Below are 13,125 nucleotides of genomic sequence, written 5' to 3'. Positions count from 1 at the left end.
CTGAGGGGCATGGGCAGGGCTGGGTGGGGAAGGGGCACCAGGCCTGGAATAGCGGGGTGGGGTTGGGACTGAGGGGCATGGGCAGGGCTGGGTGGGGAAGGGGCACCAGGCCTGGAATAGCGGGGTGGGGTTGGGACTGAGGGGCATGGGCAGGGCTGGGTGGGGAAGGGGCACCAGGCCTGGAATAGCGGGGTGGGGTTGGGACTGAGGGGCATGGGCAGGGCTGGGTGGGGAAGGGGCACCAGGCCTGGAATAGCGGGGTGGGGTTGGGACTGAGGGGCATGGGCAGGGCTGGGTGGGGAAGGGGCACCAGGCCTGGAATAGCGGGGTGGGGTTGGGACTGAGGGGCATGGGCAGGGCTGGGTGGGGAAGGGGCACCAGGCCTGGAATAGCGGGGTGGGGTTGGGACTGAGGGGCATGGGCAGGGCTGGGTGGGGAAGGGGCACCAGGCCTGGAATAGCGGGGTGGGGTTGGGACTGAGGGGCATGGGCAGGGCTGCATAGAAGCCCAGGACCGGAGTAGCCAGGAACAGGGGTTGCTGCACATGCTGTGCGGGGGAGGAAGGGAGTTTTTCGACATTCTACCCGATTATCAGCTCCCTGACCCCCAGGGCGAGTCCCGGCTGCCAGCTGCCAAGGACGACGAGGACATGCAATCCGGCATCCAACAGAGCCCGCGTCTCAGGCTGCCGCCCTCTCCCTCCCTCCCTGGATCTCCATTGGGTTTGGAAATCTGGAAATCCGTGTCCAACAGCAACCGAATCCCCACCTCCGCAGGCTCACCGGGGATTTCGTGCAGGAACTCATGCGTGGTACGAGAGAAGATCCTCACCCCGTCCAGCTCCGGCACCAGGTAGGAATCCTCGTCCAGAATGAACCTACGCTCTCCGCTAAGGGTCCACAGCTCCGCAACATGCCTCCAGGAGCCCCGCCCCACCCCGCCCGGCCCGGCGATCCCGCCCAGCCGGCCCCGCCCCTCCCCCCCCGGATCAGCCCCGCCCCACCCGGCGATCCCGCCCAGCCAGCCCCGCCCCTCCCCGCGATCCCGCTGAGCCTGCCCCGCCCCTCCCCGCCAGGATCGGCCCCGCCCCGCCCGGCGATCCCACTGAGCCGAGCCCAGTCACAAGGCTGCGGCGCTATCCCTGCTCGGGAGAGGGCCAAAGGGGGGCCCAGTGGAGAGACCGAGTCTTTCCAGAGTGGTAATCGCTAATGGGAACACGCTGGGACAGGAGACCAAGCTGCGGCTCACAGGACTCAGCTGATCTCCACCTATTAGGGATCAGGAGGAGACTTTTGTGGGCAGGGCCGGCTCCAGGGTTTTGGCCACCCCAAGCAGCCAAAAAAAAAAAAAAAAAGCTGCAATCGCGATCTGCAGCGGCAATTCGGCGGGAGGTCTTCGCTCCAAGCGGGAGTGAGGGACCGTCCGCCGAATTGCGGCCGAATAGCTGGACGTGCCGCCCCTCTCCGGAGCAGCCGCCCCAAGCACCTGCTTGCCAGGCTGGTGCCTGGAGCCGGCCCTGTTTGTGGGGGCCCAATGACGTCCCCCCTCCACCCATTGGCTACGGCAAGGTTCTTATACCTTCCTCTGGGGCAGCTGGTGGGGTCACATCAGGCCCCGGGGCTGAGCCCGTCTGGCAGCTCCTGCGTTCTGACAAGCCCCAGTCAGTGGCAGAGGCAGGCACAAATCCAGATCTCCTGGCTCCCAATCCCACGCTCTACCCCCCAGGGGTCCCTCGACTCACATCTCTGACTCAGAACAAGAACTGCAGTTCAGGAATGACTAAGAGCCTGACCAAGGCCGATCACAGGGCCAGACTCACTCCCAAGGCCGTATACGCTGAATGAGGAGAGGGAAACGGAGTCAGGCTAGAAGCAGAGATTCCCCTTGGAGGAGCATGAGGCAGGCTGCCCTGGGACCAGCGCACGGCGGAAGGGAGGAACCCACAATGGCAGCCAAAGGGAGGGCGGCAGGCCAGACAGGAGTTAGCAGTGCGAGCCGGGGGCAGAGGGGCCAGTGGGATTTGGCGCGTCTGTGCAAAGACGTCACATGGGGGAGCAGCAGCCCGTCCCTAGCGGGGCAGTTCTGTCCTTAGCAGAGACAGCGAGGCCTGGAGCATTCAGAAAAGGGAAGGGAGCAGCGGGGAGCAGAGTGGCAGATGCCCGAGCAAAGGTGGGAGGAAGGAGCCTCTGTCGTCACACCCAGCTGGGCTGCCCAGGGACTGAGGGCACGTGACACCATCTGGGAGCTCTGAGGAGCTAATCACTGCATGGGGGAGGGGGCTGCGCTGGGGGGGGGCAAGACGGTAGATGTAGGGGTAGGAGGAATGGAAGTAACAGGATGATCAGGCTCCTGATAGGGAGCGCTGCCGGGGCTGTGCCAGAGGGAAATGGCAAAGCATCGAAAACGTAACAGAGGCAACGGTCCCACAGCAGCCCCCGGGGAATCGGGCTGAGGCCCCAAGGTGCTTCTCAGCCCCCCGAGCACTTCCTGCCTCGACACCCCAGGATCTGCCCTGCTGCCCCGCTCCAAAGGATACTGAATACACTCCTTGGACTTCCCAGCCACCAGGAGCCGGCGATCCCACGCCACCACCACTGCCCGCTGCTTGCTCCGGGGGCGCGTGCACCTGTCGCAACGAGACGGCTGTTCCCTTAGGACACACTGGAGTGAGGCTGTGCCCAGCGCCACAGCCCCTCAGCCAAACTCCCCGGCCTGCAGCAGCCCGCTCCTGCCGCTCCGCAGACGTTCCCAAACCTCCCGCCAGCCTCCCTCCACACAGCCNGCCTGCTGCAGGGACGTTCCCAAACCTCCCCACCAGCCTCCCTCCACACAGCCCCTCTCAGCCAAACTCCCAGCCGGCTGCAGCCCGCTCCTGCCACTCCGCAGATGTTCCCAAACCTCCCGCCAGCCTCCCAGAGTCACACTCAGCCCACGGCAGCATCGGTGCCCTCCTGGAGCCACACAGCCGCTGGCGAAGTACCCGCTCCAGGCCAGCGCCCCAGAGGAAGGGGGCCCAGACAGCTTGGGGGGGGAGATGCCCCATTCCAGAACAAAACAAGAGCCCCACTTACCAAACCATCTGTCTGGGCGGAGTGCGGAAATCGCAGCTGAATTCACCCAGCTTCTCCTGCAGGGGAAGAGACGCGATTTACAGGGACGTCCGGCTGGGAGGTAAGAGGAGCGCAGGCTCTGCTCAGACGGGGACATCAGGATCCTCCGCTAGGGCAGGTGTAGGAACCTTCCCAGCACCACGTGCCGCACTGAGCTGGTCACTAGCACCGCGGTGCTGTCTGCGCCCCCAGGAACACCAGCGCCACGTCCACACAGAGACCAGGGTACGGCTCTGCTCCATCTGCTTGAGCCAAGAGCTCAAAACTGGGCAATCCCCAGCCAGCATTGCACCACTGGAGATGAGTCAACAGTGTGCTCTTGTTGCCAAGAAGGCTAATGGCATTTTGGGCTGTATAACTAGGGGCATTGCCAACAGATCGAGGGACGTGATCGTTCCCCTCTATTCAACATTGGTGAGGCCTCATCTGGAATACTGTGTCCAGTTTTGGGCCCCACACTACAAGAAGGATGTGGAGAAATTGGAAAGAGTCCAACGGAGGGCAACAAAAATGATTAGGGGTCTGGAGCACATGACTTATGAGGAGAGGCTGAGGGAACTGGGATTGTTTAGTCTCCAGAAGAGAAGAATGAGGGGGGATTTGATAGCAGCCTTCAACTACCTGAAGGGGGGTTCCAAAGAGGATGGAGCTCGGCTGTTCTCAGTGGTGGCAGATGACAGAACAAGGAGCAATGGTCTCAAGTTGCAGTGGGGGAGGTCCAGGTTGGATATTAGGAAACACTATTTCACTAGGAGGGTGGTGAAGCACTGGAATGGGTTACCTAGGGAGGTGGTGGAATCTCCTTCCTTGGAGGTTTTTAAGGTCAGGCTTGACAAAGCCCTGGCTGGGATGATTTAGTTGGGAATTGGTCCTGCTTTGAGCAGGGGGTTGGACTAGAACCTCCTGAGGTCCCTTCCAACCCTGAGATTCCATGATTCACTGAGGCTGTCTCAGACCCAGCTGCTTGCACCACAGGCTCCGGGGACTCACGAGAGCAGACTGCAGCCACGGCCTCCCCCAGCTTAGTGGCCGGCAATGTAGAACCGATGAATGAAATTGTTTTTAATTGTTCACTTTATTAATGTAACTTCATAAGTAAAGTTTTATGAATGAAACATTCATTCATAAAACCGGTTACCCTAGTAACTGGCTAATTGACAATTAAGATTCTTGTTAAGAGCCATAGCTGTTCAGTCAGCTGCCTTTGTAAATTTCACTCTCAATCCAATTCCTGCTTAAATCACTGAGACTTGCCCTGTTTCAGTATTGTAACTTCTGTTCACTGTTTGCCATATTGTAAATTCAAACCCCATTTTAAAACGCTGACTCCATTTTGTAAGGGTTTGCTGCAACCCTCATTTTTGCAAACCCTGCTGTAATCTTATTAGTTTAGTTTAGATGTGTGAATGAGGTATGTATGGATGATGGAATCAACCTCCAGCCCCAGCCTGTCCTGATGAAATAGAGTTCAAACACCAACGGCTGAAGATGCAGACAAGAGCCCTAACAAAGTAAGAAGAATCCACCCTAAAAAGAAAAGGTACAATAGAAGGAAGATCAAAGCCCGGTCCTAGGCTGAAAGTCATGTCTGCAATTGCCGGGTGATCAATCACCAAACCCAGAGGCAGCGTGACACAGCAAGACCTATAGACTCTTGATTCAAACAAAAGCCTACAAAAAGGATGGGTGAGATGGGAGACTTTGGAGGGTAAGGGTAACATTCTGCTGCCAACATGGAAGGGCATCGGTGCATGCCCAACAGAGACCCAGCTCGTCCTTGTGCCCGGCTTTCCTGGCCAGTTACTGCCACAAGCTACGAACCCAAGCCATGTTCAGGACTGGTAACTATACAGCAGCTGCAGAGCATCTGATGGGTGTGTGGGGATAGGTATTAGATATTGGTCATAAATCAAATTGTGTTATCATAATAAACGTGGCATCTTTGTCTTGCCCCCTAAACCGATCCTGTGTAGTTTTGTCTGCATAACATTATGTGATGGACAGGCAGCACCCGAGGGGCAGCACTCACCTTCAGGGAGGACGTCCCCATCCAGATAGAGCCCGTGTCGGTGAACAGGGCCAGGTAGCAGTAGTTGAAGGACACTGCCATCTGCACGTACGCGCCAGCGTGGGGGCTGATGCCAGGTGGAGTCTACAATGCAGGGAGAACAAGACAGAGGTGATAAAGGGACAGAGACACAGCAGCAGCTCAGCAGGGCGCAGGTTGGGGGGATTGGCACTGAACACACCACTGGTGCTTGTGAGCAGCGGCAGGGCCACCCCAGGGACACAAGGCGAGGGCAAGCGCAGGGTTTACCAGCTGTGAGGGGAGGTAGAGGCCTTTGGTCTCCAGGTCTGGATCTGGCCCCTCCCACCAGTGATTGCTTCTCCGTTGCTCACTCACTCACCACCACAGAGCAGGACGTGTTGTCCAGGAGGTACAGGTCCTGGCCAATGGCTAACAAGATGATGGTCACTCTGTCCTGGGACAGGACGGCCCAGCAGGAGGGGAGCTTCTGCAGACCTGCCGGAGGGCAGACACAGGTGGTCAGGCCCCTTGCCCAGCCCCAAAGGAAAGGGCGGGGGCAGGGGTGGCGTACCTGGTACCTCTGGCATCCTGCGCAGCTTGAGGTCGTCGATGTTAGTGGTGAGGGAGAAGCGGTGCGCTCCGGTGAGGATGGCCACGCCCGTGCCGTACTCCGTGTGGAAAACCTTCGCCTCCCGCACGTGGTTCTGCAGGACCTCCTGAGCCACGAGACAGAGAGACAGGGGCATGGCCCAGGGAGCGCCACAGAGACTGGGGAGAGCATGGGATCGCCAGCGGGGGGCCAGAGAATGAGACCCTGAACTATGGACACGGCCGGATGAGGGCCTGGGGCAGCCCCTTCTCGCTCTACCACATGGCTCCGAGTCACAGCCACAGCCCGCACTGCCGCTAGCTAGTTCTCGCTCCGACCAGCCTGTTGGGGGTGGCTGAGCCGGCGATACAAGGCCTCAGGCCTCTTTGCCGCGGTTGTCAGCTAACCCCCCGGTACTGTAGCCATGGTGCAAGAGGCAGGGAGAGCCCAGCGCCCGGGTGAGACCCCGGCACCAGCAGGGACCCCGGACTCCCGGCACCGGCAGGGCTCCTGAGAAGCACGGCAGAGATGCCATTTGCACAACCGCATTTCCAGCTCGTACGTGAGCCCAGCTCCGCCCTGTCTCCTCCGGAAAGGCTCAGCGGGAGCTCTGCCCAAGGGACACCTGCCGTCCCAGCCAACCTGAAATCGCGCACAGCTCACGCCTCCATTAAAAGGATGTTCTGAGATGAGCGGGGCCCTAACCTGCTGACAGCTCTTCCGGGGTCCCTCAGGCCAGTTCGCAGCCCTAGTGACAGCCTTCCTGGCTGCCCCCTCCCAGGGCCCAGGCAGTGACTCATGCGTGGACCCAGGCCAAGGATGGATTTGGGAGCCTCACCATCCCCAGCGCAGTCAAAGGCGTGTAATGTGCCAGTTTGTTGGCAAGCGGTACACAGTCCCCTCCCCTCTGCCCCCGCCAGCGCCTTTCGGGGGTCAAAGCACGGTACACACAGCGACGGAGTCAGCCTCACATCATCCCCTGGGAGCCAGACCAGGCCCGGCCCATGACTCCTCAGCTCCGAAAAGGAGAACGAAGTCCCAAGTGGAACGAATTTGTTCCAGGTCACGCAGCAATTAATGGCAGATAAAGAAAGAGAACCCAGGAGTCCTGCTCATGGCTCCATGCTCTAACCACCAAATTACACAGTCCCTCCCACAGATGGGAATAGAACCCAGGAGTCCAGGGCTCCCAGAACCCCCGTTCCCAGCCCCTACTCCCGACTACAGCAGGGAAGAGAACCCAGAAGTCCTGGTTCTCACTTTCTTGATCCAAATACCAGCCCAGCCCAGCCTCCCTCCACTAACGAAGCCACCCAGCCCGCGCCATCCGCACTCACGTTGCCCATGCTGAAGTGTCGCTTGAATTCACAGAAGAGGTTGTAGATGAGGACGGTGCCATCCTCCTGGATGCAGAGCAGATCCTCACTGGCAGTCCAACCCAGCTGCACCACCTGGCCGCTCTTCCACTGCGGGGAAGGACAGAACCACGCCCCGCACATCAGTCCCGCTGCCCGGAGGGGTCACTTTCATACAGCGACAGGAAACCCCTGTAACTACCCTGCGGAATTCACACCAGCCAGCACAGCAGAGCTGGAGCCACAAGCCACCTCTCTGGGCCTCCAGCCTCTACTGCTCCAACCCCAGCCATCAGGCCCTCCTCCTTGGCACCTGGCTGTCCCTGGCCTTTCACGACTCCACCCTGCCCTGGTTCTCCTCCTCCCCCTCCAGCTGATCCCCATCTCCATGGGGTCCCACAGACTCCCTCCTTTCTCCCCATATTGCCCCCTATGCAGCTTCAAGTGCGTCCTTCTGCTGCTGACCTGTCCCTCCTTTCCCAGCCTCTCCGCCTCCAACTCAGTCTGTCTCCTCCAGGAGGTCAATGTCCCACGGGCATGCCCTCCCCATGTCACCGCCTCTGTCGCTGCTGGTACCACCACCTCCCTCGCTGCTCACACGCAGACCCTGGGCACTAGCTCTGGCTCCCCCAGGCTGCGGTATTCATTCATTGTTACAGAAGGGGATCGAGTTGAGATTGGGGCCCCACTGTGCACACAGTCAGAGACAGCCCCTGCCCCAGAGCGTTAAAATCAACACAGACCAGATGATGGGGGAGCGAGGCACTGTGACGCTAAATGACTAGCCCAAGGCCTCACAGGAAGGCAGTGGCAGAGACATGATCTCGGAAGCCCTAGTCCACCCCAGCTGCAAGCTCCTGGGGGCAGGGCCCGAGCCTGTTTGGTAAGGAGTGCATTGTGGGCTTCACTGGAAATAAATAATGGCTAAAATTTGGATAATCCACCCTCCTGCTTCAGGACGTCTCCTGACTGCTGCCAGGGTCGGCGGGCTGTGTCCAGCCCCTCCTCCCATAGGCCACTGTCAGACTGGCATCTGAAGCACTGGGCCTTGCCCACTGCTGGAGGCGGCATACCACAACACACGTCACTGCTTCCGTGCAGCCTAGGAAGCCCTGTGCTCCAGACTTCCCGCCCCAGACGCAGCCAATCAGTTCCAAGCTCCTGAAGACACCTCAGAGGGACACACGGGAAGGAAATAAAAGTGAGTTAGTTGGGGGCTTGTCCTGCTTTGAGCAGGGGGTTGGACTAGATACCTCCTGAGGTCCCTTCCAACCCTGATCTTTTATGATTCTATGAACATGGTGGAGCTAAAAGGATATCGCCTGCGTCCTGGTGCTACCAGTAGGATAGGCCCACAGGGAGTTGGCACTAGCTGGCCACACCGAGCTAGGAACTCACCAGAACGCTGGCCAGGGGAACGCCCGAGGCCGAGTAGATCTCCAGCAGCGGTCGGGAACCAGGTGACTTCTCTTTCCTGAAGTTATTCTTCAGCAAAGCTGCAAGAGACAATCTGCAGTGAAACAACAAAGGGAACCCAAACCCAAACCACCCTGCTCTTGGGAGACCGTCAAAAGGCCCCGTGCTCCCCAGGACTGCAGTGGGACAAGGCTCAGCCTCCTCCCCTGCATCACGGGTGAGCAGCTCACCATTTCCCACATCGAATTTACATAATCCTTCCTTGCCCCTCAGTTCCGCTCAGACAATGTCCCTAGTCTGGTCAGTTTCCCTTCCTGGTTCTCCCCATTAGCTCCTGTGCAGCGGGGTTTGGCTGCAGAGGAAGATGTGAGAAGTCTAGCGGAGACGCACTCTGCACAAAGGCTGGCATAGAATAACCTCTTCCCAACCGAGACTCTAGCAGAGGGTCACTTTAAAGCAGGGTGAAAGGGGGGGGGGGGAAAATCAATGATTTTCTTAAAAAATAAATAAATAAATAAAAAAATAAAAAATTAAATGCAGGTTTATTTTTAAAAGTGCATCCTATTTAATCTTAAATTTGAACTGACAACCTATACTAAGGCCTAAACTTACTACACTCTATAAAAATAAATGAAATACAAAAAACAATATTAAGTAGTATGTTTGCTGCTGAGGTTTTTAAGAAAGTCAAAGCACGGAACTCGTATAGTCACTGGCTAAGCACTGGGAACTAATGTTTGCTGAAGTGCTAAACCGGCTTTTGACAGCAGGTGCAGAGAATGTTTTCTTCAATTCAGTTTATTCAACTAGTCCAGTTCAATGACTAGTTCATTCAAAGAAACCAAATGGATGTTGGAAAAGCAGGAAAGCTTGTTTTCCTCTTCCAATCTACGAAGAAAACAAGGTGTGAGAGGATGAAATCTACTAGTTCTAAAATCCCGAAGGAGTTGGTAACCAGAAACAATCAGTTCCATTCACTAAGATACGATAATACTTACTTCCTTTGTTTAATAAGAACATAACATAAGAACGGCCATATTGGGTGAGACCAAAGGTCTGTCTAGCCCAGTATCTGGTCTTCCAACTGTGACCAATGCAGGAGCCCCAGAGGGAATGAACAGAACAGGGAATCATCAAGTGAATCATCCCGTCACCCATTCCCAGCTTCTGGCAAACAGACGCTATGGACACAATCCCTATTATTGTTTAATAAATCATGTTTAAATGCAAAATGTGTTTTGATGAACTTTGATACTTTTTTCTTATGTATACAGCACATTTAAGGTATTTTTACTTACTTAAATAAAAATGAAATGCTGGTTTTGTGCATTTTAATTGAATTTGAATTTCCATCCAAATAAAGCTTAAGCCAAATCACAATAAAAAATTAACCATCTAGTAAATAAGAAATGCATCAGTCACCATTTTCCATCATCATAAAAAACATAATTAAGAATATGAATAAATATAATTGCTTAATTAAATGCATATCGATATAGTGTAGCCTCTTGGTTAGCAAAAAGCAGCTTGAAGTTCAGGGTAAAGGCTAAACTTAGTTGGAAATCTACATATTTAAATGATGACCGACCAATGAGAATCAATCTTTATTTTAAGAAAATAACTAGAAAGTACAAATGCAATATATGATTCAAATGGATGATTTAAATCAAGGTTTCCTGCTGGCTGATTTAAACCATGATTACAATCAGTGATTTCAATCCCTTTGGTTGAAATCAATGTGTCCTGCTTTAAAGCTCTAGTCCTGGAGCTATTTGCCCTGGGGAGACAGGGACACGTGTGGCCAGGAAGACAAACTGGCACCTCAGGATCCAAATGGACCTGCTGCAAACTGAGCCCCCACCCTGGCCTGGAGCAGAGCTAGCAGCTTTTGGAGAATGAGAACATCAAAGGTCACACAACCCACACCACAACCCTCCCTCCATTAGGAGAGGTTGCTTGTCCTGGCCGTACCAATGGGGCCCCCATAAGGTGCAGCAGCCACCAGGCAATCCCGCAGATCCTCCTTCAGGTTCCATGCCATGCTGTACAATTCAAACTTCCTGCAGCAAAGCAAACAAACGAGAGGAGAAGTTAGGGACCTGAGAGCGATCACTCGCTCTTCCTTCCCAGTCAGCTCCAGAGCCATTCCTTCGGCAAGGCCCAACCCTGCTATAAACTCCATGCCGGCAGCCCCCTGCACTCGCAGGGCGCCCTGATGACCTCTACGGCACAGGATGACAGACCAGGAGGGTAACTAACAATGGAGACAGATAGGGGCTCCACAGAGCAGCACCCTGCCTTCAGCACCGCTCAGCAGGTTGTGAGGGAATAGGCCTGGCTGGCCTCCCTTGCACCGATCTGAACATCGGCGAAGACTCGTCATATAGGCCCGCCCTGCAGGCCACAACCCTGAACCAAACTAAGTGTCATGTTCTCTGCCAGTCTCGGTCAAGGGTCATGACCAGAGGAGGGAGGGAGGCCAAGGAGGGAAAGAATGAAAACCCCAGCAGCAGAACTAATGAAATATGTTCATGGCTGGTGAAATATAATAACCGCTTGTGTGAACCAATAGGTAACTTCAGCTGCATGCAAACTGACTAAATGCAGCTTCTCCTTTGGGTGATCTGTGGCCCCTCCCCCCATGATTCCAGCTAAATGCAAGGTAGCCAATCATGGTTCCTTCTGGGTGCTCTGTGATCACCCCGAATTTCTAGCTAAATGCAAAACTAGCCAATTGCGTCTCTCTTTTTGGTGCCCAGTAACCCCGCCCCCCTCGGTGCACTATCGGTAACACCCCGGAAAACTAACATGCACCCTACCGAGAATGTACCCTAACCAGTGCCAAGTTTTGACCGCATCAGGCTTCTTGAGAAGCCCTCCACCCAATATGCACCCAATTCTCGGAAAATAAAGGGGGAAGTTGCCGGGAAAGGGAGCAGACCCTAACCCTTTATTTTTCGTAAATGATGTCTAACTTGTAACATGTGTGTGGTTTGTAAGAATAAAAGGAGCCTGTGAACTCTGTTTGGGGGAGCAGTTTCTCATTGCTATCCCCAACGCGTTGGTATGTACTGCAATAAACTGGCCTCAGGTTTGAGTCTGAACTAAAATCAATGCGTGGGTGACTTTTTCCACAACAAGGTTCACACAACACTCAGGATTCAAACCATTACCCTGGTATCCGTTATTTACCAGCGGCTCTGTCAGGGCTGGTATTTACCAGTCTGAGCCAGGCCTCTCTGACCTCTTTCCTCTCACCCCAGCAAAGAGCTTTCAGGGCTTGGGTGAGGAGACGGGAGGGATCTTAGGGAGGGGATCTACAGGCTGCCCCACTGGTCTGATGATGCCAGTCTGGTCAGTGGTTGAGAACTCTTCCCCTGGTCCCTTCTAGGCATAACCTGCAACTTCAGTGCCAGGAGACCTTCTCCCTCCTTTCCTACCTCAGCTGACAGCTGCGGTTATTGTCGTAATTGGAGTACCTTATTGATCAGCTGCAGACAAATCATCCAAGGAAAATCCAACACCTGACGTAAAAGGGTTAAGACCCAGTGTTATGATTAAATTCCAGTCTGGGTAACTTCATTCAGCCTCCCTCAATTCCCTCTGCATTTTGAACAGGCTATGCCAGGGGTTCTCAAACTGGGGGTCAGGACCCCTCAGGGGTCACGAGGCTATAACATGGGGGGGGTGCGCATGCTTTACCGGCAGCATTTATAATGGTGTTAAATATATAACAAGTGTTTTTAATTTATTTGGGGGCAGGGGTGTCACACTCAGAGGCTTACTCTGTGAAAGGGGTCAGCAGTGAAACAAAGTGTGAGCGCCACTGGGCTATGGGATTGTGTTCACTCCTGGCTCTGAACTACTCTGTAGTGTTACTCTGGATCGTTCATGAGCTGTCAGGTTCCCGCGCGGAGGCAGCTGCATTTCACTGGCAGTGAAATGAGTCCTGTGTACATACTGTTACAAAATCCTCTGACTGCAACAGGGTAGGGCTGGAGATTACAAAGACACAGGCCTTAAGTCTTAAAATATATGAATCTATTATTATTGTAGTTCTCAGAGATTCCCAAGAGACCACCATAGATCATATTATTTTGACCCCACAAGTGTCTCCCTGAAGCTAAAAGCGAAAAAAAAAAACCCCTTTGCAAAGCGAATACAATTCCCAGGGTATCCTGGCTGATTGGAGGGGGTGGGGGGCGTACAGGGACACGCAGCTCCTTTATGCAGGATGTATTAACCCCGCACTAGTACGAAGGTTGGACACATTTCCTGGCCCTGCTGCCACAGAAGATGGGAACACCCAGAACCAAATGGCGGGTGTCACTGTAGATGGAGAGAGCTGAACACAAACACACACAGAACCACTGCTGCCCAGTCTCGCTCCTAGGGGCGTAGGTATTGCCAGACTGGACCTGTGGGCCAACCACTCCAGTATCCCGTCTCCACCAGTGACTGGTGCCACTGGTTGCGGAAAAGGGGCAGCACCAGCATCTTCGGGGCTCGGGGCTCAGCAATACAGGGTGTTTAGGGGACAATTGAGGGCCATGCTGGGAAGGAGAAAGTGCAGGGGAGGGTGTGGCTGGGGAGGTCTCACAAAGGGCCATTTGGGGGGGAGGGGAT

General features: G+C 55.1%; 1 protein-coding gene across 1 annotated transcript in view; it reads right to left on the bottom strand.

Annotated features, from left to right (window-relative positions):
- VPS16 (VPS16 core subunit of CORVET and HOPS complexes) overlaps nt 1-10,559 on the bottom strand; it is a gene marked incomplete at its 5' end in the record, with an annotated part of 28,148 nt that extends 17,589 nt beyond the window's left edge. The window contains 9 exon segments of the mRNA XM_034772346.1: nt 783-877; nt 2,537-2,626; nt 3,072-3,127; nt 5,140-5,262; nt 5,519-5,634; nt 5,711-5,855; nt 7,066-7,194; nt 8,482-8,579; nt 10,471-10,559. Coding sequence (XP_034628237.1) covers nt 783-877; nt 2,537-2,626; nt 3,072-3,127; nt 5,140-5,262; nt 5,519-5,634; nt 5,711-5,855; nt 7,066-7,194; nt 8,482-8,579; nt 10,471-10,559 — 941 coding nt within the window.
- Nucleotides 10,560-13,125: the final 2,566 nt, after the last annotated feature.

Source organism: Trachemys scripta, chromosome 5 (assembly GCF_013100865.1).
Source record: "Trachemys scripta elegans isolate TJP31775 chromosome 5, CAS_Tse_1.0, whole genome shotgun sequence".
Classification (NCBI taxonomy): Eukaryota; Metazoa; Chordata; order Testudines; family Emydidae; genus Trachemys; species Trachemys scripta.
The sequence above is the reverse complement of the archived record's forward strand: the minus strand, read 5'-3'. Positions and strand labels throughout refer to the sequence as shown.